This window comes from Oncorhynchus mykiss, chromosome 21 (genome assembly GCF_013265735.2).
Source record: "Oncorhynchus mykiss isolate Arlee chromosome 21, USDA_OmykA_1.1, whole genome shotgun sequence".
In the NCBI taxonomy this organism is placed as follows: Eukaryota; Metazoa; Chordata; class Actinopteri; order Salmoniformes; family Salmonidae; genus Oncorhynchus; species Oncorhynchus mykiss.
In genome coordinates, this window is record NC_048585.1 from 40,416,593 (window position 1) to 40,444,564 (window position 27,972).

The window sequence follows — 27,972 nt, forward strand, 5'->3', positions numbered from 1 at the left end:
AGTATTTCTCAGCATTGCTTGATCAGACTCTTTTCATTGATCGGACAGATCACCATGGCATCCGACTGTTTATCACAACAGTACAGATAAAAGAACGGAAACAACTTATCCTTAAAGTTGTCCTCCATGAATGTATAGATATGACTCCTCTCCTTCACGTCGTAAAACGAAACCTGGCCCTCTTCACAATCCACATACACCCCAACCCTCTTTGGCTTGGGGTCAAGGGTTAGAGGTAACGGTGGGGTCGTGGAGGCCCTATATCCCTGGTCTTTCTTCATGGCCAGTGCCCAGTAGCCCTGGGAGGAGCTGACGGCGATACGCCCCTTCCTGTTGACTGATGCCTTGGCCACACCTAGGTACCAGTCATCCTTGTCCCCCACCTGTACCTAGATAGATGGATGGATGAATGGATGGATAGGTGGATAGATGGACAGACAGAGCGATAGACCTTGCTTTGTATGTTGTTTTGTTTTTGAAAGCTAGGCAAAGAGACAACAAAAAAAACATAATCATAATCAACAAACCTCCCAGTAGTGGCGTCCCGCCGTGAAGCCCTCGCGACCCAGGACAATGACCACAGTGTCAAAACGCTCTGGGATGTCCGGGAGGTCCTGCCAAGTTCCCAGGTGCCTAACTTGACGGCGGTCTTCCGAGAGCTGGAGCCACGGGTTGGCTGAGTCTGGGTCGAGGGTCAGGTCCACTGGAAACAGCGAGTGTGAAATTATGGAGGATGTGAACATGTAATAATATCTACTGCTGTACATATCATTGTTAGCATATCGTTTTGGTGTATATAAACATAGATTGATTTTGGATTACTGATATAATGTTAATTGGGTTGTTAACTGACTTCATCCTGACATTTGGGATTTCTTGTTTCTAGTTTTGATTATTGTTTGTGTACTTGTTTGACATTTTTAGAGCTAGTATTACAAGCATTTCACTGCACCCGCTATAACATCTACTAAGCTGTGTACGGGACCAATAAACTGTGATTTGATTTGATTTTGATTTGAATGCCGACCTGTGTACTTAAGAATCTTCTTCAGCTCTGTGAAAATGGACACAAACCACAATTCAATGATTTAAAAACAAAACACATCACTTCTTGCTCAACAATTTGCAGAGAACAAGAGGTTTGGAAATAGGGTAATAGTGAAAGAAATCACACATATCAGTCTTTTATTGAAAAACCTACCAGAGTCCACCAGTTTGTCAATTTCCTCACTCAGCGTCTCTTCCAATTTGGACACAGCTCTCCTGATGATCCCAACACACACTTCAGTATGTACACTGGTCCCAGACCAGTCCTTAGTGGCTGGAGGGGTACACAGGGCTGGGAAACTCTACAGCGAGAGATAGGGAAAACAATGGGTCAATTTAGTCAATCTATACAATGTACACTGAGTGTACAAAACATTAAGAGCACCTTATAATATTGAGTTGCACCCCCTTTTACCCTCAGAACAGCCTCAATTTGTCAGGGCATGGACGTTGAAAATGTTCCATAGGGATTCTGGCCCATGTTGACGCCAATGCTTCCCCCAGTTGTGTCAAGTTGGCTGGATGTCCTTTTGGTGGTGGACCATTCTTGATACACACGGAAAACTGTTGGGTGTGAAAAACCCAGCAGCGTTGCAGTTCTTGACAAAAACCGGTGCACCTGGCACCTGCTACCATATCCCGTTCAAAGGCACTTAAGTATTTCGCCTTTCCCATTCACCCTCTGAATGGCACACGTACACAATCCATGTCTCAATTTCCTCAAGGCTTAAAAATCCTTCTTTAACCTGTCTTCTACCCTTCATCTACACTGATCGAAGTGGATTTAACAAGTGACATCAATAAGGGTCCATAGCTTTCACTTGGATTCACCTGGTCAGTCTATGTCATGGAAAGAGCAGGTGTTACTAATGTTTTGTACTATCAGAGTATTTGTGTGCAATATTTCTTATTTTGTGAAAAAATTTGGGACAAAGAAAATAATGACAAGACCGAACCAAATTTGTGATCTATATTTCTAGACTACAATGTGTGCATATTCTGCTATGTATTATTAATGAAATCGGCAACCCCTCCCACCTGTAGGAAGTGGATGTGGTCCTCTGTGCGTGAGAGGTGCTCCAGGTCTGTATTCCTCCTCTGTAGTTTAGTGATCTCCTGTTCCAGCTCCCCTATCAGGCCCTGGGACCACCTTGTACGCATTAACACGGAGGTCAGACACCATAATGTTAGCTCCAGGAACCTTTTTCGTAAGATAAAACCGGATACAAGGTACAGAGCATGATGGGTAATGTAGTACTTCCTCTACACACCTCTCTGTCTCTCTCTGCTTTTCCTCTATAGCCAGCACCAGCTCAGCCTGGGTCCTCTGGATGGACCGAATCAGCTCCTGGAACACCTGCATGCTGTCCTCGATCTCCCTCTGGGCACTGGACTAAAGGGGAAAGAAATCGTCATGACTTAAAGCTGGTGTCTTTAATGGTGAAACTGACACGTCCGTTTGCGATATTAGAACAACAAAGAAGTTATTGCAAACAACAAAAATATATATATTTTTTCTCTCTCTCGGACATCGTTGCACGCACGATAGAACAACAGCATATGTAATGCTCCTCACCTCTGCTTGTCAACAAAACAAAAACAATAGTATTCCCTTTTTGGGTGTCATTTTCCCTGGACATTTTCCAGAATTCATAATACAGGAGATGGTCATATTGAATAATATGGTAATAACCATTTTAGTACAGTGTAATTACACATTTCAGCATATTTCTTACTTGTTGGTAACTGGGTATCATCAATGTTATTATTATACTGTATTGGGACATACCCCTAGAGGGTAGAAGATTATATAATTTATTGAGCAGCAGCTGTATACGACAGTATTCTGTCTAATGTACTGTGGTAGACACATCAGTAATAACACTGCCAAGAGGTCCAAATCGCATCCCAAATGGAACCCTATTCCCTATACAGAGCACTACTTTTGATCAGAGGCCTGGGGCTGTGGCGGTCATGAAGGCGGGTTATTGGCACGCAACAAACTGCTGGTCTCACGATAATTGACCGTTAATTAACTTAGGCACGCATCCCCAGGCCTCCACGCATGCAAGCCGCGGATGCACGCCTTTGGAATATCTACCGTTAAATATGGCTAATAAATGAATTGAATACACACCATCACAATAGATACATGATTTAATTGAGTCAGGCCTGAACAAACATTATGATATGGAGAAAATGCATTTCAGAAGAACACAGTATGAATTGGCCTACGTTATCTGTCTAGGCTCCTTGTTTACATTTACATTTGAGTCATTTAGCAGATGCTCTTATCCAGAGCGACTTATAGGTAGTGAGTGCATACATTGTAATACTTTTTTCGTACTGGTCCCTCGTGGGAATCAAACCCAAAACCCTGTCGCTTACACGCTCTGCCAACTGAACTACGTTATTTGATTTTATAGGATTTTATCGTAAGAAGAATATAATTGAACTTAGCTTAATAAAATAGAAAGGATAGTTTTGTTTTCGGTTTTTCTGCCATGCGTAATATGCGATAGGCTATGTATTGTATAATCATAATTTCAATGGGGGGGGGGGGGGGGGGGGGGGGGGCTTGGGCTCATAAACCTATTCATATGCGTGTTTTGAATTAATCGTCACCTTAGAAAGCCCTGTCAATTTCATCGTGTCAGGCTTTGAAACAACAAATCAAATGTTATTTGTCACATGCGCCGAATACAATCCGGTGTAGACCTTACAGTGAAATGCCTACTTACAAGCCCTTAACCAACAATGCAGTTTTTAGAAAAAGAAGTGCTAAGTAAAAAATAGATGAGTAAAAAGCACAAAATAAAAGTAACAAGTAATTAAAGACATTCACAACAAACATGTTTTACTGTTTCAACCTGCTGTTGAACTTCTTTCTTCAAATGGATCATCACAGTAAGGTGAGTTTCAAAAGTATGATAGACCGACTATTTTGATGACAAGTGTTTTATGTGATTTTCGATCGCATTTGCATCGATGTCAGAGTGGTTAAAGGGACTATAGAGCCCTGAGTACCAAGCCATTAGCAACCTGTCGTTAACAAGTTGGGTACTATCAAAGCATGGCCAGAGTGGATAAGAGTAGATTATCCCGTGACAACGGTCAAGTGTATATTTACTGAGGTCATGACTCATGACTGCCGGTGTGGCGGTAATATGGTCACCACAACAGCCCTAATCAGAGCCCTATGCAACCTGGTCAAAAGTAGTGCACTACATAGGGAATATGGTGCCATTTAGGATGCAAATCTTTCGCCTTTTATGGCTGATAAATTCGCTTTGGATGTGACAGGATGTTACGGAAGACCCATAACTCCTCCCACAAGGCAACCATTAGGTTGCCTGACTAGAGACCGTTTCGATTTTGTTTTCCTACATCTCAATAAAGTTTGCAAGTGCTTCGAAGCAAAGATCAAATATATCCAGCGAAGAACAAATAGATCCAGAAGCCATGTATTCTGGTCCCCCACATTGGGTTAATGTTCAAAGCAAAATTATATTCTAGAATCCAGCAGCTTATTTTGTCAGTTACATCAGATGTTGACTATGATCAAAAGTGTTTTGCAGTGTAAATCCCAACTGTCAACATGACAAATTAGCATGTATTTTACCACTTGGACTAATAAAGATTGCGTCCGGAATAGCACCCTATTCCCGATGTCGTGAACTATGTAGGGAATAGGGCACCATTTCGGATGCATTTCAATAGCTCACCTTATTCAGCTCCGCTGAGTGCTTGATCTCCTCCATCTTCTTCAGTCTTTCCTGGATCATCTGCTGTACTTCTATCTCTGTCTTCTTCAGCTGAGCCTGTGGAGAACATTCAGTGCCTTCAGGAGGTATTCACACCCCTTTACTTTCCCCACCTTTTTTTTGTTTGTTACAACCTGCATTTAAAATGGATTCAATTGAGATGTTGTGTCATTGGCTTACACACCATACCCCATAATGTCTAAGTGGAATTATGATTATATTATGTTTTACTAAATGAATACAAAATGAAAAGCTGAAATGTTTTGAGTCAATAAGTATTCAACCCCTTTGTTATGGCAAGCCTAAATAAATTCACGAGTAAAAATGTGCTTACCAAGTCACATATTGCACTCTGTACAATAATAGTGTTTAACATGATTTTTGAATGACTACCTCATCTCTGTACCCCACACATACAATTATCTGTAAGGTCCCTCAGTTGAGCAGTGAATTTCAAAGAGAGATTAAACCACAAAGACCATGGAGGTTTTCCAATGACTTGCAAAGAAGGGGACCTATTGGTAGATGGGTACAAATAAAAAAAAGGAGATATTAAATATCAATTCGAGCATGGTGAATTTATTAATTATACGTTGGATGGTGTATCAATACACCCAGTCAATACAAAGATACAGGCGTCCTTAGTTGCCAGAAAGGAAGGAAACCGCGCAGGGATTTCACCATGAGGCCAATGGTGACTTTAAAACAGTGACAGAATTTAATGACTGTGATAGGAGAAAACTGAGAAATTGCAATAAGTGGAAAATCCAACAAATCACATCACATTTTCAAGCACGGTGGTGGCTGCATCATGCTATGGGTATGCTTGTCATCGGCAAGGACTTGGGAGTTTTTTAGGATAAAAATAAATGGAATAGAGCTAAGCACAGACAAAATCCTAGAGGTTAACCTATTTCAGTCTGCTTTCCAACAGACACTGAGACAAATTCACCTTTCAGCAGGACAATAACCTAAAACACAAGGCCTAATCTACACTTGAGTTGCTTACCAAGACGACATTGAATGTTCTTGAGTGGCCTAGTTACAGTTTTGACTTAAATCATCTTGAAAGTGTATGGCAAGACTTGAAAATGAAAAATATTTAAGACTTACCCAGAAAGACTCAGCTGTAATTGCTGCTAGAGGTGATTCTAACATTTACTAACTTAAGGGTTGAATACTTATGTAAATGAGCTGTTTCCGTATTTTGTTTTTAATACATTTGCAAAACTGTCAAAATACATGTTTTCACTTCATCATTATGGGGTATTGTGTGTCAATGGGTGAGAAAAAAAATCTATTGAATTCAGGCTGTAACACAACAAAATGTGGAAGAAGACAAAGGGTGTGAATACTCCTGTATCTAAGGCACTGTGGGTGAGAGATAATTAATCTTACATTTGGCAATCTATAGCCTGGTCCCAGATTTGTTTATACAACATGTTAACAATGACTGACAAGGAAACAGGCCGAAATTCCGGCTAGGCAGCCTACTTTCAACAACATCTAGAGCTCGACCTCACAAACTATAGTGTGTTATTGGTGGATTTGTGTACCAAATACAGTTGACCTCTTCTAAAATGTACTTTTACAGCTTCAATGACAATCATTGTGTCAGTTTTATTAGGAGCTGACCATAAATGTCTGCAAATCGTGTGGCCAAAATGTGACTAGTTTTTTATATACTGTAGCTGCATAGGCACAATAGTTACTGTATGTCTTTGAAAATGATAAACCAATTGACAACGGATCCTCGATATATATACTACCGGTCAGAAGTTTTAGAACACCTACTCATCCAAGGGGTTTTCTTTATTTTTACTATTTTCTACATTGTAGAATAATAGTGAAGACATCATAACTATGAAATAACACATATGGAATCATGTAGTAACCAAAAAAGTGTTAAACAAATCAAAATATATTTTATATTTGAGATTCTTCAAATAGCCACCCTTTGCCTTGATGACAGCTTTGCACATTATTGGCATTCTCTCCACCAGCTTCACCTGGAATGCTTTTCCAACAGTCTTGAAGGAGTTCCCACATATACTGAATACTCGTTGGCTGCTTTTCTGTCACTCTGCGGTCCGACTCATCCCAAACCATTTGGGTTGAGGTCGGGGTATTGTGGAGGTCAGGTCATCTGATGCAGCACTCCATCACTCTCCTTCTTGGTAAAATAGCCCTTACACAGCTTGGAGGTGTGTTGGGTCATTGTCCTATTGAAAAACAAATGATAGTCCCACTAAGCGTAAACCAGGTGGGATGTCGTATCGCTGCAGAATGCTGTGGTAGCCATGCTGGTGAAGTGTGCCTTGAATTCTAAATAAATCACAGACAGTGTCACCAGCAAAGCACCCCCACACCATAACACCTCCTCCTCCATGCTTTACGGTGGGAAATACACATGCAGAGTTCATCCGTTCACCCACACCGCGTCTCACAAAGACACGGCAGTTGGAACCAAAAATCTCAAATTTGGACTCATTAGACCAAAGGACAAATTTCACTCTGTCTAATGTCCATTGCTCATGTTTCTTGGCCCAAGAAAGTCTCTTCTTCAAAATGCTGTCCTGTAGTAGTGGTTTCTTTGCAGCAACTTTACAATGAAGGACTGATTCACACAGTTGATGTTGAGATGTGTCTGTTACTTGGGCTGCAATTTCTGAGGCTGGTAACTCTAATGAACTTATCCTTGGCAGCAGAGGTAACTCTGGGTCTTCTATTCCCGTGGCAGTCCTCATGAGAACCAGTTTCATCATAGTGCTTGATGGTTTTTGCGACTGCACTTGAAGAAACTCTCAAAGATCTTGACATTTTCCGTATTGACTGACCTTCATGTCTTAAAGTAATGATGCACTGTCATTTCTCATTGCTTATTTGAGCTGTTCTTGCCATAATATGGACTTGGTCTTTTACCAAATATGGATATCTTCTGTATACCCCCCCTACCTTGTCACAACACAACTGATTGGCTGAAACACTTCCACAAATGAACTTTTAAGAAGGCACACCTGTTAATTGAAATGCATTCCAGGTGACTACCTCATGAAGCTGGTTGAGAGAATGCCAAGAGTGTGAAAAGCTGTCATCAAGGCAAAGGGTGGCTATTTGAAGAATCTCAAATATAAAATATATGTTGATTTGTTTAACACTTCTTTGGTAACGACAGGATTCCATATGTGTTATTTCATAGTTTTGATGTCTTCACTATTATTCTGCAATGTAGAACATTGTAAAAATAAAGAAAAACCCTTGAATGAGTAGGTGTTCTAAAATGTTTGAACGGTAGTGTACTTTACACTTGATTAATCGCATCAAAACTAACCTGGAGGAATGACGTTTCACCATATTTATATATATAAAAAATGTAACATACACTGTAGCCTTTATACTGTAATAGCCTCTACAAATTCTTCTCACCTTCTTTTCAGTCCACTCCCTCTCTACAGGTACAGTAAAGTGAGCTCTGTGGTCCGTCTCCGTACACAGCACACACACACAGATATGGTCTTTCTTACAGAACAGCTCCAGAAGCCTCTCGTGCTTGGGACACATCCTCTCTTCCAGGTTAGTCACGGGTTCGATCAGCTTGTGTTTGGTGAAGCGTGTGTTGTGGTTCTTGATGTGTTCCTCGCAGTATGAGGTCAGACACACCAGGCAGGACTTGACGGCCTTCATCCGGTCACCCATGCAGACATCACAAGACACCTCGCCCCATGGGCTGTGGGGTGGGGATGGAGGAGCATCGGCTGGAGGTTCCTCTGGCTCTCCCTCTGGCTTCTCTTCTATTGGTTTCTCTGGTTCCTGGCTCGTAGTTCGTTGCAGCTGTGGCAGCTGTAGCTTTTGCATCTCCTGCTTCAGTCTCAGCTCCTGGAGAAGTTTCTGCTGCTTTTGAACCAGCTCCTGTTGCTCTTTCTTCTTCGTTTCCCGCTCCATCTTTTTCTGCTCCTCCTCCTTCTGTTTCTGCTCTTCCATCTTCTTCTGCAAATCTCGTTCCTCTTTCAGTTCCTGCCGTTGGAGACGCTCGGCGTTGCTAACCCTGATGTCCTTAAATTGCTCAGCGATCTCCCTCAGGACGGTGTTGATGCTAATGTCGGGCCGCTTGAAGAAGGTCTTCTTGCACATGGGGCATTGGAACAGGGCGGTGGTCTTCCAGTAGTCTAGGATGCAGCAGCGGCAGAAGTTGTGTCCACAGGGGATGGAGACAGGGTTGGTGAACACGTCCAGACAGATGGAGCAGTGGACCTGCTCCTCCGTCAGATTTCCATGATTTCCTGCAAGGTAAGCCATTACTGGCAGAGAAGACCGTGCACGGTCATACTTAACATTACAGTGTTCTGTAACACTTCACATTGGGATCGTTGTCTGACCTGTCATATCGGACCTGTGAGATCCAGGCCATAAAGCAGGCAGTATATCAGATCAGGTTTATTTTAGTGTGGATGTGTTGTAATGTGGATGTGGATGTGTTATAATGTTCCTGCTTCTCTTTGGATGTTAATTGGATGCTGACTTGTATGGCCTCCAAAATGTATTTCTGGAACCCTAACAGCAGATTCAAACTTAGATATTAGCTTCTATTGCTTCTCAAAGGTCATATTACAACCCTAACCACATCTAGTTGAAGTCCTGGCCACTTCGATCACGAGCCAAGTGAGAGCTATTGAAAAGCATGTGGGCATTCTTTACTTAAATTATCCCCCATGCTAAATATACTAAGCAAGAATTGTTTGGTTTAGAAAGCGGGCTGTCAGCAAGTTAAAGCTATGTGCACCCGCAGGCCGCGCATGCACATAGCTTTTTGAGCAGTGAGCATTTATGAACACATGGGCTGCTTTCCAAATTGAACCCTTTGCCCTATGGAGTGCACTACTTTTGAGCAGGTCCCCTATGGTCCTGGTCAAAAGTAGTGCACCATGTAGGGAATAGGCTACCATTTGGGACACCCGCCGTGGCTAGAAGGTTGGCTATTCATAGATGTAAAAGATTAGCATCTTTCCAAAAATATCGGTCTAGTCGCTCTCCTGCTCTGCTTTCTTTCTCATAAACAACAAGTGTCCCAATAATCTCTCCTTTCTCCTGAAGTGTGCACTTGTTCACTTGCCTTCATGGATTTGAAAGAAAAAGATGGATATATCAATACAAAGATTTTACATTTGATTTATTTTTTATTTAACTAGGCAAGTCAGTTAAGAACAAATTCTTATTTACAATGACAGCCAACACCGGCCAAACCCAGACGACACTGGGCCAATTGTCCGCTGCCCTACGGGACTCCTAATCACGGCCGTTGTGATACAGCCTGGATTCGAACCAGGATTTTCTGTAGTGACGCCTCTAGCACTGAGATGCAGTGCCTTAGACCTCTGCGCCACTCGGGAGCACCCCAAAATAGTGAACAAGTGCACACTTCAGTAGGAAGGAGAGATTATTGGGACGTAACCAAGAACTGACGTTCTGTATCTTCTCAATCCATTCAATCCTCACATAATTCCATTTCCAAATAATGTGTTTTTTTATTCTTCCTCCATCCCGCCTGCAGTACGAAATCAAGATATTTCAACAACTTAGAAGAAAAAAGAGAAAGTTCAGATCAAGCTTTTGTTGAAGCCTCACAATGTAAATGTTATTAATCTCTTTCCTATCTGTCCTGATTGAACTTAAACAGTCGAAAAACTATTATTGCATAAAGCAAACCTTACGTGTATTTTTACCGACGCAGTTAAAAGGTAGAGAGAAAACATGCAAAGAGAGAGAGAGAAGAAATGCGGACACTCACCAGAGAGAAGCAGCTGTTGCAGAAAGCCACTGTACAGAGTGACCGCTCTGGCCAAACACTGACACATGACACTGCTGCCACTAGCCCCCAGCTACTCGGCCCTAAAATATGCCCCTCTCCCTCCCCTTCTTATCCCAGTTACCAATTTACACTTTCATGGCATGGACCGCTCTGCTCGAAGGAGAACAGCCCTAAATCCGACACTGGGGTCGTTTTTCTGTCTTTGCTTATAGCCCTAGATCTTCTTATTAACATTTGTGTATATTTTTCACACACTCAACACAATAATGAACAAACACAGACAATACCCACAATGTTGTATAACTAGGTCTCTCACTTTAGGTGTAAGTTACATACCTCCAAGTCTACTCTGAATTTGCTGTAGTTATTTCAGTTCCTAGAACTTTAGATGGATATCATGTCAGGGGTAATTTATTTATTGATAGAAAATCTTTATTTAGAAGTTTCTGATTGAAGTACAAAAGTAAGAATAATGTATTATCTGTGAATTTATAGAAGTACTGTGTCACGAATATCACCGAAGGTGGCTCCCCTTCCAGTTCGGGTGGCGCTTGGTCTACTAGCTGCTACTGATCTCTTTTTCCATTTTTTGTTTTGGTTAGTCTAATTGGTTTCACCTGTTCCTTGTTGGGGTTTTTGGGTTGAGGTTATTTAAGTTAAATTAGCCCGCCTGTGTTCGTAAGGGCTAGTTTGCTGTTTTGTCAAGTAGTGTTCCTGTTTTTTGTTGGGATTACCGCTGTACAGCGTATGTACCAGTTAGTACATTGTTGGAGTGTTTTACGCCTGTGTTCAGCGTCACTTGTTTGCTCGCTGTTACTGTACGGAGAATAAAGCGGTTTCCCGAATCCTCTGCTCTCTGAGCCTGACTCTACACCCATCACTCTTCAAGCATTACAGAAGCCCGCACCCATCTACGATGGAGTCAGCAGGAGCAGCGACCACCCTTCTCCCCACGATGGAAGAGCGTGTCCTTCATCACATGTCCATCCTCAATCACATCGGATCAACGATGAATCAGATGATGGAGAGGATGGACCGATGGGAGAGGACTGGTCTCCCTACTTCCCCTCCACCCCCCCCCCCCCCTGAAAGCTACAACCTCCTCCAGCGGTATCCGGTACCAGCGCCCTGCGTATTGCGCCTCCAAGGGAGTACGATGGAGCGGTGGTGATGTGCCAGGGATTCCTGCTCCAACTCGAGCTTTACCTGGCCACCTCGGCCGGCTCCCTCGGACGAGGAGAGCGTGAGTGTCCTCGTCTCTTGCTTGACGGGTAGAGCCCTGGAGTGGGCCAATGCCGTCTGGAACGGGCCCGACTCAGCGAGGGGCCACTACCCGGAGTTCACCTGCAACTTCCGGGCCGAGTTCGATCACCCTCCGGAGGGCCGAGCAGCGGGTGAGAGATTGTTCCATCTCAGGCAGGGACGAGGAGCGCGCAGGACTTCGCGCTGGAGTTCCGGACCTTGGCTGGGGCAGGGTGGAACGACAGGGCCCTAATCGACCATTACAGGTGTAGCCTGAGAGTGGACGTTCGCAGGGAGCTGGCTTGTCGGGACACTACGCTCACCCTGGACGAGCTCATAGACCTGTCGATCCGGCTAGACAATCTGATGGCTGCTCGTAGACGTTCTGAAAGGGTCCTGTATGTTCCACCTCCTGGACCTCCCACTCCCATACCTATGGAGCTAGGGGGGAGGGCTGCATCTAGGGAGACCGGAGGAGGAGGCTCCTCCTGCACCAGCTGTAGCCGGAGAGGGAACACTTCCGGTCGGTGCTGGAGGAGTCCATCTGGGAGTCGAGAGGGCAGGCAGAACACTTCTCGGTCACCCTAGGTGAGTCAGCACCACACTCACCCAGAGCTTCCTGTTGGTCACATGTTTTTATTAATTTGTTTCCCCAAGTTCTCCTTCTCTCCAGCATAAGGCGCTAGTCGATTCAGGCGCAGCTGGGAACTTTATAGATCGCAGACTCGCCCAGAGGTTGAGGATTCCGTTAGTACAGATAGATCCCCCCTTCCCCGTGCACTCCTTAGAGAGTCTACCATTAGGGTCAGGGCTGGTCAGGGAGGCCACGGTTCCACTGGAGATGATTATGCGGGGGGATCATAAGGAGCGGATTAGTCTGTTCCTTTTCGATTCACCTGCATTTCCGGTGGTGCTGGGGGTTCCCTGGCTGGCTAGTCACAATCCTAGGATTTCGTGGAGACATGGAGCTCTCCAGGGGTGGTCTGAGGAGTGTTCAGGCAGGTGTGTAGGAGTTTCCATCAGTGCGACGACGGTGGAGAGTCCAGACCAGGTTTCCACCGTGCGCATTCCCGCTAAGTATGCCGATTTGGCTATCGCCTTCTGTAAAAAGAAGGTGACCCAATTACCACCCCATCGACAGGGGGATTGCGTGAAAATCCTCCAGGTAAACACTGCACTGCCCAGGAGTCACGTGTACCCATTGTCCCAGGAGGAGCTGTGGAGACATATGTCACGGAAGCTCTGGGACAGGGATACATTCAGCCCTCCATGTCACCCGTCTCCTCGAGTTTATTTTTTTGTGAAGAAAAAGGAGGGAGGTTTGCGTCCGTGCATTGATTATCGAGGTCTCAATTCCATTACGGTGGGTTTTAGTTACCCACTGCCTCTCATCGCTACGGCGGTGGAATCATTTCACGGAGAGCGGTTCTTCACGAAACTGGACCTCAGGAGAGCGTATAATCTGGTGCGTATTCGGGAGGAAGATGAGTGGAAAACCGTGTTTAGTACCACATCTGGCCATTACAAGTACCTCTCCATGCCGTATGGGTTAAAGAATGCTCCAACCATCTTTCAATCCTTTGTCGACGAGATTCTCAGAGACCTACACGGACAGGGTGTGGTGGTGTATATTGACGATATCTTGATCTAGTCCGCCACACACGCCGCACATGTGTCTCTGGTGCGCAAGGTTCTTGGGCGACTGCTGGAGCATGACCTGTACGTTAAGGCGGAGAAATGTGAGTTTTCCAAATGAGCCGTTTCCTTCCTGGGTTATCGCATTTCCACCTCGGGGGTGGTGATGGAGTGTGACCACGTCAAGGCCGTGCGTAATTGGCCGACTCCGACCACGGTAAAGGAGGTGCAGCGGTTCTTAGGGTTTGCCAATTACTACCGAAGGTTTATCCAGGGTTTTGGTCAGGTGGCGGCTCCCATTACCTCACTGCTGAAGGGGGGGCAGTGCGGTTGCAGTGGTCGGCAGAGGCGGACAGAGCTTTCCTACGTTTGAAGGCGCTGTTCACCGACTCTCCGGAGTGGGTGCATCCGGATCCCTTTTTGGTGTTCATAGTGGAGGTGGACACATCCGAGGCTGGGGTTGGAGCCGTGCTCTCACAGCGTTCGGGTACATCACCGAATCTCCGCCCCTGTGCTTTTTTTTCGAAGAAGCTCGGGCCGGTGGAGCAAAACTATGATGTGGAGGACAGGGCTGTGGTTAAAGCCCTGAAGGTGTGGAGACACTGGCTTGAGGGGGCTAAGCACCCTTTCCTCATCTGTACTGACGACCGTAACCTGGAGTATATCCGAGCAGCTAGGAGACTGAATCCGGGCGCTAAAGGGGGATCCTGCGCCTCCACAGTGCCCGGAGGGTCGTAGGTACGTGCCACTTGCTGTCCATGATCAATTGATTCGGTGGGCTCATAGTCTACACTCGTCGGGTCACCCGGGGATTTCGAGGACAGTGCGGGGTCTTAGGGGGAAGTACTGGTGGCCCACCTTAGTTAAGGACGTGTGGTTCTATGTCTCCTCCTGTTCGGTGTGCGCCCAGAGCAAAGCTCCTAGGCACTTGCCAAGAGGGAAGTTACAACCCCTCCCCGTTCCACAACGGCTGTGGTCCCATCTATCGGTGGACTTCCTCACTGATCTTCCCCCGTCTCAGGGAAACACAACGATCCTGGAAGTTGTGGATCGTTTCTCTAAGTCCTGCCGTCTTATCCCGTTGCCCGGTCTCCCTACGGCCCTACAGACTGCGGAGACTCTGTTCACCCACGTCTTCCGGCACTACGGGGTGCCCGAGGACATCATTTCTGATTGGGGTCCCCAGTTCACATCCCGAGTGTGGAAGGCATTTATGGAGCGTCTGGGGGTCTCGGTCAGCCTGAACTCGGGGTATCACCCGGAAAGTAATGGGCAGGTGGAGAGAGTGAACCAGGAGGTGGGTAGGTTTCTGCGGTCGTATTGCCATGACCGGCCAGGGGAGTGGGCAAGATACGTCCCCTGGGCTGAAATGGCCCAGAACTCACTCCGCCACCAACATGTCACCGTTTCAGTGCGTGTTGGGCTACCAGCCGTTCCTGGCACCGTGGCATCAGAGCCAGACCGAGGCTCCTGCGGTGGAGGAGTGGGTGAAGCGCTCTCAGGAGACCTGGAGGGCCGCCCAGGAATCACTAAGACAGGCGAATGGACGGCAGAAGAGGAGCGCTGACCATCACCGCAGGGAGGCCCCCGTGTTCGCACCGGGGGACAGGGTCTGGCTCTCGACCCGAAACCTGACCCTCCGCCTGCCCTGCCGGAAACTGGGTCCGCAGTGTGTGGGGCCATTCAAAGTCCTGAGGAGGATAAACAAGGTGTGTTATCGATTACTACTTCCTTCGTATTATTGTATTAAACCCTCGTTTCATGTGTCCCTCCTCAGGCCGGTGGTAGCTGGTCCCCTGCAGGATGGTGAGGTTCCGGAGGTACCTTGTTGGGGTTTTTGGGTTGGGGTTATTTAAGTTCAATTAGCCCGCCTGTGTTTGTAAGGGCTTGTTTGCTGTTTTGTCAAGGAGTGTTCCTGTTTTTTGTTGGGATTACCGCTGTACAACGTATGCACCAGTTAGTACATTGTTGGAGTGTTTTACGCCTGTGTTCTGCGTCACTTGTTTGCCAGCTGTTACTGTACAGAGAATAAAGTGGTTTGCTCCTCTGCTCTCTGCGCCTGACTCTACACCAATCACTCTTCAAGCGTTACAGTCTGTAGTTATGTTAACAGCTTCCAATTGACTTCTAGACTTAAAAATGTCCAAGGAATAATAAACACAGTGTTTCACAGTGAGGATTTTTAGAATATATGTTTTTTATTCAAAGAACCATCTCTTTAACAGATCCTTAACATGTTTAGTTGCTTAGCCTAACGTATGACCAGGGAAAACTCTGGGCTGTAGTTATAGGTAGGCCATCATTTGGGTCCCAAAATTTTTCCTGTTCCGATCACACCGTGAGGAACAACTCAGGCCCTTTTCAAGTGACTAAACTGTGATTGGTCAACCTCTGAGCAGAAGGGGGCACGTCATGTCATGGTTGTGTCTTAAATGCACTCCGACATAGTGCACTACTTTTGACTGAAGCTCTATGGGCCCTGGTCAAAAGGTAGTGCGCTCGCTACATAGTGTTAAAAGTAGTGCACTATACATCGTGTCAAAATTAGTGCACTCTAGGAATTGGGTGGCATTTGGCATGTAGGCTATGTCTCATCTCAGCTATGCTTCACTGCACTGATGATGAGCGGGGCTGCGTTCTTTCCCTCCTGATTGAGACAGGGGCTAAAGATGGGGTACAAACTCTCATTAAAGGTATCATCAAATGTGAAGAGGTGCGTTTGCTTCTTGACGTCGTAGAACGACACCTGGCCGCCTTCGTAGTCGAGGAAGATCCCGATCTTCTGGGGGTGAGAGGCCAGCTGCAGGGACAGTCGGGTGGATGCCAGAGCCTTGACCTCCCCACCTTTCAGCCACAGGCACCAGTATCTATGTGATGAGATGAGATTATTATTCTTGCTAAATATTACATCCATACAATTATGGGAGTTGATCACTATATATTTCGATTAAAATTAGATAAGTACTTTGCCACACTGATAAGTCATGATCTCTCCTAAACGGTTTGAATTCCGTTGAATGTGAAACCCTGTATGTGCTTTGTGCATACATTTGTTGAGGGATGTGTAGATTTAGATTTTTACTTTTGAATCCTTCAAAATGTATGGAATTTCAATTCAAAAAGTATAAACATAATAAAAAAAGGCCCCCAGTACCCTCCATCGGGGCTCAGCTTGATCTCTCCCTTCCGGCGGGCCGATGCTCGCACCACGCCCACAGTCCAGGCAGTCTTACGGCCCACATCGACCTCCCAGTAATGGCGTCCCGAGGAGAGGCACTCGCATGCGAGCACGAAGAGGGCGGGGTTAAAGCGGCGAGTGCCTTCTGACTGGTTGTGCTTTCGTTCCTCGTACATCACCTGGCGACCATCCTCTGACAGGACCAGGTTCCTCTGGGCTGTGCCCGGGTCCAGGAACACCTCACCTGGAGGGGAGGAGCAGAGAGAGAGAAGCGGGTTGAGAACACTGCTGGTTCTATTGAGAACAGCATTGATTCTAATGAGAACATTGTAAGTCCTATTTAGAAGAGGATCGGTTCTATTGTAACCAGTCTGAGTTCCATTTAAAGCAATGTAAAACACTCTAGAGTAAACAACATATCACTTTCTTTCCACTAATACTGTATAGGTTTGTATCATTCCAAACTGTTATGACCCAGTGCTGCCACCATGTGGTGCGGAGTAGACAGAGCAGAAAAACTGAGGATCAACAAAGCCTCTGCTAAGTCAAATTCCCACCAATCTTTAAAAAGAGAAAAAGGGAACTCTAACTGTACTCACTTGCATAGTTCTGCAGCTTCCTTAGTTCTGTAAAGGAGAGGGAGAGACACACACAGTCAGAGACAGAGGGAGAGAGAGAGAAAGAGGGGGAGAGAGCGACAGTCAGAGGGAGTCAGAGTGAAAATCAGTCAGAGTTAGAGAGAGAGAAAGAAAGAAAGAGGGAGAGAGAGGAGGAATGAGAGAGAGAGAAAGAATGAGAGAGAGAGAGAAAGAGAAACAGTCAGAGAGGGAGTCGGCTAGTCAAAGTCACAGCAGACACATGTTGGAATTGGAGGCAAACAGACAGTGCTAATCCCACCACCTGTGAGGGTATCAGTATGACAGCCTGTTGTTGCCATCTCATTACTGACAGATGGCTGAACTTTGGCATCTACTATGCTTCACTATGTATCCCATCTGATGACTCACTCTCTATATAGAGATGACCTAGATATCTCTGATTGAGTCGCACCTAGACATTGATCTAAGGTCAGTTTTGTGTTTTTTTCCTGCACTATAGTTGAGGTAAGGATTTGAGGAAGGGAATCTGATCCTAGATCAGTGCTTATGGCTATAGCTAACTTGTACCTGGAGAGATGGGATTTGGACACATGAAGTGAGGTCACACAACAGGAAGCAAGTGACTATATTTGTCTCTGGAATTACACCTTTTTAAAACATACTGCTCCACTTTTTAATAATGCCTTATACTGCAGGAAGTGCACTACTGTACATGGCAAACAAGGTAAGATTTGCTCTATGTAATAATAGCAGATTTTGCCCACCTTTTCCATACAGCCTCTTGATTTCTTCCTGGAACTTGTCGACGAGAGCACTGACGGATGATTGGATGGTACCCAGGTACAGGTCAGTGTTCACACTCACTCCTGACCAATCAATGGGCTCCGGGAGGAGCGCTAGGGCGGACAGTCTCTGCAGGAGAGGACAAGGCGGGGTTTAAGCAATGGTGGAAAAAGTACTAAATTGTCATACTTGAGTAAAAGTAAAGATACCTTAATAGAAAATCACTCAAAAGTGAAATTCACCCAGTAAAATACTACTTGAGTAAAAGTCTAAAAGTATTTTGTTTTAAGTGTACTTAAGTATCAAAAGTAAATTGAATTGCTAAAATGTACTTAAGTATAAAAAGTAAAAGTAAAATAATATATAATTTCAAGTTCCTTATATTAAGCAAACCAGATGGCACGATTTTTTAATATTTGTTATTGACGGATAGCCAGTGGCACACTCCAACACTCAGACATAATTTACAAACAAAGCATTTGTGTTTAGTGAGTCCCCCAGATCAGAGGCATGGAGTAAAATGTACATTATTTTCTTGAGGAATGTAGTGAAGTAAAAGTTGCCAAAAATATAAATAGTAAAGTAAAGTACAGATACCCTAAAAAAACAACTTAAGTGTTTTTTACTTAAGTACGTTACACCACTGGGTTTAAAAGAGCGTGTGGGTCTCTCTCTCTGTGTTTCTGTGTGTATGTACAGTGCCTTGCGAAAGTATTCGGCCCCCTTGAACTTTGCGACCTTTTGCCACATTTCAGGCTTCAAACATAAAGATATAAAACTGTATTTTTTTGTAAAGAATCAACAAGTGGGACACAATCATGAAGTGGAACGACATTTATTGGATATTTCAAACTTTTTTAACAAATCAAAAACTGAAAAATTGGGCTTGCAAAATTATTCATCCCCTTTACTTTCAGTGCAGCAAACTCTCTCCAGAAGTTCAGTGAGGATCTCTGAATGATCCAATGTTGACCTAAATGACTAATGATGATAAATACAATCCACCTGTGTGTAATCAAGTCTCCGTATAAATGCACCTGCACTGTGATAGTCTCAGAGGTCCGTTAAAAGCGCAGAGAGCATCATGAAGAACAAGGAACACACCAGGCAGGTCCGAGATACTGTTGTGAAGAAGTTTAAAGCCGGATTTGGATACGAAAAGATTTCCCAAGCTTTAAACATCCCAAGGAGCACTGTGCAAGCGATAATATTGAAATGGAAGGAGTATCAGACCACTGCAAATCTACCAAGACCTGGCCGTCCCTCTAAACTTTCAGCTCATACAAGGAGAAGACTGATCAGAGATGCAGCCAAGAGGCCCATGATCACTCTGGATGAACTGCAGAGATCTACAGCTGAGGTGGGAGACTCTGTCCATAGGACAACAATCAGTCGTATATTGCACAAATCTGGCCTTTATGGAAGAGTGGCAAGAAGAAAGCCATTTCTTAAAGATATCCATAAAAAGTGTCGGTTAAAGTTTGCCACAAGCCACCTGGGAGACACACCAAACATGTGGAAGAAGGTGCCCTGGTCAGATGAAACCAAAATTGAACTTTTTGGCAACAATGCAAAACGTTATGTTTGGTGTAAAAGCAACCCTGAACACACCATCCCCACTGTCAAACATGGTGGTGGCAGCATCATGGTTTGGGCCTGATTTTCTTCAGCAGGGACAGGGAAGATGGTTAAAATTGATGGGAAGATGGATGGAGCCAAATACAGGACCATTCTGGAAGAAAACCTGATGGAGTCTGCAAAAGACCTGAGACTGGGATGGAGATTTGTCTTCCAACAAGACAATGATCCAAAACACAAAGCAAAATCTACAATGGAATGGTTCATAAATAAACATATCCAGGTGTTAGAATGGCCAAGTCAAAGTCCAGACCTGAATCCAATCGAGAATCTGTGGAAAGAACTGAAAACTGCTGTTCACAAATGCTCTCCATCCAACCTCACTGAGCTCGAGCTGTTTTGCAAGGAGGAATGGGAAAAAATGTCAGTCTCTCAATGTGCAAAACTGATAGAGACATACCCCAAGCGACTTACAGCTGTAATCGCAGCAAAAGGTGGCGCTACAAAGTATTAACTTAAGGGGGCTGAATAATTTTGCACGCCCAATTTTTCAGTTTTTGATTTGTTAAAAAAGTTTGAAATATCCAATAAATGTCGTTCCACTTCATGATTGTGTCCCACTTGTTGTTGATTCTTCACAAAAAAATACAGTTTTATATCTTTATGTTTGAAGCCTGAAATGTGGCAAAAGGTCGCAAAGTTCAAGGGGGCCGAATACTTTCGCAAGGCACTGTATCTCCTCGTTGTGTTGGAGCCAACCTGGAGGAAGATGACTTTGTCCTGGTTCTGTGCCAGGGCTTCCAACTCTTCGTTCCTCTTCCTGAGATGACTCAGGTCGCTCTCCAGTCCTCGGGCCAGCTCCTGGGCATGCCTCTCAGCCTCGCGCTGCCTCGTAGCGATCAGCTCCACCAGCTCAGCCTGGCTCTGCTCCACTAGACACTGAAGCTCCGCGTACACCTGCCAGCTCTCCTCCAACTCCTTCTGAGCACTGCTCTAAAGACATAGTAGAGGTTATGGCTAGACATACTGAGAGGTTATAGTGGCATATTGTTGCAAATTGTCGTGCAATTAAACAGAACGCCTTTACTTCAGATCAACATGTTAACAACTCCTCCAAAACTCACTCATTCAATCCTCACACCTCAGTTTATGCACAATGTGCCTGATACACTCTTAACCGAGATGAAGTGGCATACAGGGACACATCTCTAGCTCCTTCTGAGAACTGCTCTGAAGATACATAGAGATGGTAGAAGAGGTTATAGGGACAGAGACATACTGCAGAGACATACAGCAACACCTGCCAGCTCTCCTCCAGTTCCTTCGGAGCCCTGCTTAGTCAGAGATGGACTAGGTTATAAAGACATACTGCACATAGAGTAGCATACTGCAGCATCAATGCAGCTACAGCTGGCAGCTCTCTCCCAACTCCCTCTGGGCACTGCTCTTAAGATGGGGAGATACGGGAGAGAGGTTTTAGAGTTAAAACACACAGCAGCCTGAGGTCGGTGTTTGAGTGATGTAAAATAACTCTAAAGCTGTTAAAGCTCTGTTTGGCACACATGCAGCACAACTGGCCTAACCGGTTTGTCTGTCCTATAGGCAAATATCTACCTGCTTGAGTTGGGGGAACCAGTACGTGTTTTGTTATGTTTCCTTTCCAAGTCACAAGTCAATGTGATAACATATGGAAAGAGTGTTATATTACCTAGTTGTAGACATTTGAGGACAAGAGATTGAAAGATTATGAGAGCACAGGAAATCAAAACCTATGGGGAAAAAAAAAAAACAAAGCAGATTGTCTCTCCCTCTCTCCCTTTCTCTAAGTCGGAAAGTCACCCACCAAGATATCCTCGCCCTCAGTAACCTCATCCCCATTGTATTTCCAAATACGGGTCAAGCGGACCACGGTCTGCACTCTATTTACAGTCAATATCTGACCAGGAGACTTGTCACCCAGTGTAGCTGTGAACCTAGGCTGGCTTGGTAAATAACCAACACTGCTTATGAATTTGAGAGCGGTTACATTCTACAGGCCTTGTCTCTCAAGCTGTTGCCCTAAACAAGTGGCGGGGTGACCGTTTTGTTGTGTTTCGAATCCCGGATTTCTTCACACAGTAATTCTATCTGCTGACCTCTTTAATCTGCGAAGGGAGTTTCCAGGAGGTCGTAGGTAAGGACTATAGGGTAAAAACAGGGTGAGGGGGACACAAGTAAATGTTTGCACTTGCCACACCGGTTAGTCTGCCTTGGCTTATGGGGTTGGACCAGAGCCATTACAAAACAACCAAGTAACGATTTCTGTGGTAGGCTAGAGTATGGACACTGTGTTATATGGGGACACTGTGTTATATGGGGACACTGTGTTATAAGGGGGCACTGTATTGTATGGGACACTATGGGGGGATGCGACTATGTGGATTGATTTTATTTATATATTGTAAGTTTATTCATCCATATGTCCGATCAAGACCAATATTTATTTTACAGAAATAATAGAACCTAAAAAACAAAAAGCCAGGGTCAAGAGGTAGTTTGACAATCAGCCATAGCTTACTGTAAAACGGGTAGGCAACTGCAGGAATTCTGCATAAAAAAAAAGGCGTGATCGTTTCTCAATGTTATCAAGGTATGAAATTATTATTATCATTATTATATTTTCTAATTCAATCTCTTTTTGTGCTTAGTTGTGGTAAATTTGCGTGCAGCTTGCAAATTATTATAATTATGTTCCCGCCACCGACCATCCGTTCTGACAAAAATCGACCTGCGGCTGAATCTAGAGGCCTGCCCCTGCTGTACTATTGACTATTGTTGTTTTTCTATTTTTCTATTGTTGTTTTGCCCAGATGAACACAACCCAGCTCACTCTCACTCAACCAAACAGCACAAAAGACAAAGTTGATGCATTTCGATGACATCAACATTTATACAATGGACTCACTTTGATGACCCGTATTGACTGTTTGATCTCCTCCAGCTTCTTGGTCCGCTCCTTGATCATGTATTTCAGCTCCGACCTCCTCTTGCCCAAATAATTCTGTGTGAGAGCAGGGTTCATTTTCATAAAACATCTCATGGTAGCTAATCTGGGGTCAGTTTTGTCTATTAAATCATAAGATTGCATCGGCCCTAGATCAGCACCCAGATCCAAGAGATACTGTTTAATACTCTACATTATACACATAAGGCAGGTTCACTGGACTTCATTTATCAATTTTTACATGTAAAGACACAAGCTGATATGGAGTAGTCTATGGGCTATAAACAGCTGTATAGTTAAGCAATAAGGCACGAGGGGGGTTGGTATAGGGCCAATATACCATGGCCAAGGGCTGTTCGTATGAACGACGCAACGCGGATTGCCTGGATACAGCCCTCAGCCGTGGTATATTGGCCATATAGCGCAAACCCTGAGGTGCCTTATTGCTATTATAAACTGGTTACCAACGTAATTAGAGCAGTATAAATGTATGTTTGTTACGAGGAGTGGAACAGCGGAACCCAAGAGCAGACTCAGACGAGGAGACTGGGATGAAGGTATAGAAATCCCATAAGAGGGAGGGGCCCAGAATGTGACGGCTGGGCACCCAGCAGCACTCCTCTGGCCCGTATCCCTCCCAGTCCACCAGGTACTGCCAGCCACGACCCCGACGGTGCACATCCAAAAGTTGCCGGACGGTATAGGCAGGATGGTCATCGATGAGCCGAGGGGGTGGCGGAGCTGCTACAGGAGGAGACAGGGGACTGGAGCAGACAGGTTTATCAGGGAAACATGGAAGTTAGGATGGATCCTGAGAGAGGCTGAGTATCAAGGGTTAATGACACGGGGCACAAACGAACAGGCTGAGACAAACTCCCGGACATCTCTCTACATGGTGGGCCACCAAAAGTGCTGACGCAGGAAGGCGAGGGTCCGGGTCATTCCAGAGTTATAGGTGAGGTGGGTAGAATGGCCCCACTGAAGAACATCAGAGCGAACACAATCAGGAACAAACAGAGCATTACTAGGACCGTTACCCGGGTCAGGCTGGTTGAAAAAAAGTGGAGACAAAGTGACCAACCTGGCCACAGTATAGGCAGCTCTTAGCGCCAATTCGCCACTGACTCTTCTGGAGAGAGATTGGCCGGACGAGCTGCATGGGTTCCAGATCTGGGAGTGCCTTGGAAAGGGATGCAGTCAGAGAAGGAGGACAAGGCACTGAAGCAGATGTTATGGGGCATGCAACGATAACCTACCCTCTCCCTCCGACGCTCACGGAGACGGTTGTCGATGCGGATAGCAAGAGAGTTGAGTTCATCAAGTCCATCAGGCTCATCCCTGGGCACAGTGAGCGCGTTCCGGAATGCTCCTTGAAGGGCCTCCTCATTCCAGCCACTCTTAGTGACGAGGATGCGAAACTCACATGCCATCTCAGCAAAACTATGGGAGCCTTGATGGAGGGACAGGAGTCAATTAGCGGCATCCTTACCGCAGACCAGGTGGTCGAAGACTGTCTTCATCTCCTACGTGAATCTGGAGTACTGAGAGTACTGTCTCTCCCACACCGCCGTGGCCCAGGAAAGCGCTGCTCCATGGAGGCAGCCAATCAGGAAGAAAATCTTGGCCTGTTCGCTAGCATAAGAGTAGGGCTGTTGCTCAAATACTAGTGAACATTGTACCAAAAATGCTCTGCAAGCTCCGAGGTTGCCATAGTAATGCTCGGGAGTTGGAACAAACGGCTCCTGGAGTGGAGAAGAATGGCTTGGGACTGGTTGTGAGCTCTGGGCGAAGGTTCCGTGAAAACTCCTTGATGTGCTCAAGAAGGGTTTTTAGGGCTTGGTCATGTTGCTCGAGCAGGGCACCTTGGCCAGCGAGGGTTTGGTAGAGAGTATTTGAGTCTGCTGGGTTCATCTCTTTGGCCAGATCGTACTGTTACAATGAGTGGAACAAGGGAACCCAAGAGCAGACTCAGATGAGGAGACTGGGATGAAGTAACCAAGGTATTTATTGAAACACAGGGGGAAGACGGAGTGCAGGCTAGGGGAAGCTCGGGTGGGTTGCAGGAAACCAGGTGTGGAGGCTGAGGCTGGAGCGAGAGGGGTTGGGACAGGGTAAGCAGGTCCGGAGGGGAATCCAAGGGAGTAGTAGAGTGGGGAATCCAGGACAGAGTAGCAGGATGATGAGACGTGGAACTGGAGACAGGGACCAGAGTCAGAGCGGGAGGAATGAGCATAGATTATGATCTGGCAGTGTGGAAGTGGCAGGGCTGATTATTTGTAGAGGTCTTGATTAAGGAACTGGTTACAGCTGGTGGGGATCTGCTCTGACTCCAGCACACCTGTCTCCTCCCACACAATCACACAGACACACACACAAGGAGATGGGGAGAGGGAGAGAGTACTGGGGGAGTGGTGGCAGTTCAAGGAGACACAGGATAAGCAGTAGAGGGAGTTGCACGAACAGATGTGACAATGTTTTGTCATACCCGGGGTATAAAGTCTGATATACAACGACTGTCAGCCAATCAGCATTCAGGGATAGAACCACCCATTTTTTATTGTAACTTTTACTTTGGGCATTACTCTATCAATGCAATTTTGACCCACGATGGACTCCAGAGCGCCACAAGACTGCGAGAGAAACAATCTCATCAGCTAAAATGTAAACCTGCTGAGCTAATGCCTGCCTTTCTATCTGCCTACTGTCCCCATCCACCCTACCACCCTGTTCTTCCCTGGACTCACCATCTTTTTCTTCCACTCGCGGTCAACCGAGACGATCTCGTGAGTCTTGTGGGTGGCCTCGGCACAGGAGATACAGACACAGTCGTGGTCGTTGCGGCAGTAGACTTCCAGCAGGCGCTCATGCTTCTTACAGAGCTTCTCCTCCAGATGATGCACAGGCTCCACGAGGCGGTGAAACGTCAGAGACTTCACCTTCCTGTGTTAACATTCATTTTAGGTTAGGTGTGTTGGCGGTAACAAAGGAATGGTGTGCTTTTCTGGGCATAGTCATGTAGTCCGCGGGGTTAGAAACAAGGAAGGTTGACTCCCATAAATTACTGCTGCAACAAGATTTTTTTTTAAATCACCTTTCACCTTTTTTGGAATTCCAAGGACACAACAGGGGATGTTTATCTAAATCTCACAGTTAGATGTACGATGACGTAAAATGTGAAAGAAATAAAGAGAAGAAGATAAAAGCAAATCAATTATTTGTGTTATTTCTCACTTATGATGTCGGAGATGTGCCTCACAGAATGACCCTGGACAGTTGAGACACGACTTCAGTGCCCTCATCTTCCTCCCGATGCACGCATCACACGGCACCTCGCCTGCCCGGGCAAACTCTCCACCCTCCGCCGCAGCTGCTGGTGACTCTCCATGAACCCTGTGACCCGCCACCGGACTCCCAGCCACCACACCCCCCTTCGTGTTTGGTGAAACAGCCCCTACTTCGAGGCCCTGGAAGTGGGCAGCGATCTCGGCGAGGACCCGGTTGATGCTGAGCTCCGGCCTCCGGCTGTAGCTCTTCTTACACATGGGGCACAGGAACTTCTTGCTGTGGTCCCAGTAGCCCTTAGGAGGAGGAGCAGCAGGAGAAGAAGGTTATTTTTTCATTTTCCTTATAGTCCATGAAAACACACACACCCACGAGGGGTTGGAATAACAGCGTCAGTTTCAGCCACCCCTCATAGCCGCGTTCCTCTCTATTGCTCTAGTTTTTCCTAGCCACTGAACTTTTGCTTCTGCTTTGCCTACTCTTTGGGCTCTAGGCCAGGTAACTGCAAAGTACCTTGTGATAGCTGCTGATGTAACAAGGGCTTTATAAAGTAAATGTGATACCTGCAGACAGGCCTTGCAGAAGCTGTGTCCGCAGGGGGTAGAGACGGGCTCCACGAAGACCTCCAGGCAGATAGAACACTGGAACGACTCCTCCGACAGGGTTCCCCCCCTCCCTGGGGAACTCACACCTTGACGGGGGAGAGAGAGAGAGAGAGCGAGAGATAGAGAGAGTGGGTGAGACAGAGACCGCGTGTGTGGGTGAGTGAGTGTGTAAGAGAGGCAGAGAGAGAAAAAGAGAGGAAAGAGAGAGGAGATAGGCGAGAGAGAGTGTTCATGGCTGGTTAACAAAAAATGACAGGAAATTCAAAAGAGCTCAACAGCTCTAACTTCATTCATGCACTACCTGCAATTAAACACAAATACAAACACCAACACAAGGCTCGCTCACTCCTATCAGGAAACGGGTTGTGAAAAAGATTGATCCGTATGCTTCAGCTGTAAACCAACCCTGGAATGTCGAAATGCAGGCTGTACCTCTACCATGCACCTGCTCTAGGTTTAAAGAACAACTAATCATCCTGGATGGTACCACACAGTTTGGTTGTGTCTCAAATTGCACCATATTGCCTATTTAGAGCACTTCTTTTCAAAGGTAGTGAGTGCACTGTGCCTATATAAACTGAAATGACACCAGCCATGTTTCAATAAATGCCTTTTCAACTTCCAATAACGATACTCTTTTAGCAAAACTTCAGCTCCTCAAATACAGGAAGTTTGACATTTTGAAGTGAGAGCATATGGCAGAATCACCAATGTCAATTTCTACACAAGTATCATCAAATTCATGCACAAAAAAATACCCAAAAAAGACACTAATAATTCACATTGACTTTCAATCACAATGTGGGACCTTGATCATTTCTCCTCCCACACCACTGAGTCAGATTTTTGTACGTTATGTTCCATACTACATCAATATTTCTTTAAACAGACTGATGAAAACTATTCAACCACATACTGTGAAAAAACTCCAATGTCCAAGAAAGTTTACAATCATTACTGGTAACCAATTCGAGGTTAACCTATGAGATTGCGATTATATAACAGGCCTATGAAAGGGATCAAAGGTCATTATATATAAAGGTATATAACTTACTCTGCATGCTGATGAAGTTTTCCTGATTTTCTTGTGTGAGTCCACACAGTGCCGTGTCTCTGTACAGTCCTCTGGGTGTTGGAGCCCCACACCACTGTATAGTATCATACAGGCCGTCTGTCTATGTAAAGCCACAACAGGTTTTGGCCCTGTGAAAACTAACTCACTACAGTGCCCCACCCGCTCTCTCTCTTAACATCACATGCACTGTAGTATCTCTCTTTCCCCTTCTTCCTTTGCTCTGAGTAATATGCACTCTGTGGGTGTGTCCAAACTTCACCCGGGCCTGTATTTACAAAGCAGAAGTGCTGATCTAGGATCAGGCCCCTTTGTCATATTCATTATGGTTAAAATGCAAAGCTGATCCTAGATCAGCAATCCTAATCAGATGCTTTATGACTACAGTACCTAGTAGA

At 45.5% G+C, this 27,972-nt stretch overlaps 1 protein-coding gene across 1 annotated transcript; it reads right to left on the reverse strand.

Moving 5' to 3' along the window:
* On the reverse strand, positions 1–27,972 carry LOC110500832. Its single transcript, XM_036956507.1, has 20 exons — positions 27,557–27,972; positions 26,461–26,588; positions 25,847–26,193; positions 25,360–25,555; positions 22,577–22,672; positions 20,392–20,625; positions 18,036–18,183; positions 17,272–17,298; positions 16,649–16,916; positions 16,094–16,361; positions 12,183–12,443; positions 11,739–11,916; positions 8,238–9,109; positions 4,773–4,868; positions 2,319–2,440; positions 2,086–2,197; positions 1,202–1,349; positions 1,028–1,054; positions 528–703; positions 1–389 (listed from the first exon to the last, which is right to left on the reverse strand). The coding sequence occupies exons 1-20, from the start codon at positions 27,561–27,563 to the stop codon at positions 9–11; spliced, it is 4,092 nt and encodes a 1,363-aa protein (XP_036812402.1). The 5' UTR covers positions 27,564–27,972; the 3' UTR covers positions 1–8.

Coding starts and splice junctions, on each gene's coding strand:
- LOC110500832 (XM_036956507.1), bottom strand. Junction 11,917..12,182: donor GGTCTATGAGCTCGTCCAGG/GTGAGCGTAGTG, acceptor GGCCCGTTCCAG/ACGGCATTGGCCCACTCCAG. Junction 1,350..2,085: donor ACCACATCCACTTCCTACAG/GTGGGAGGGGTT, acceptor CTCTCGCTGTAG/AGTTTCCCAGCCCTGTGTAC.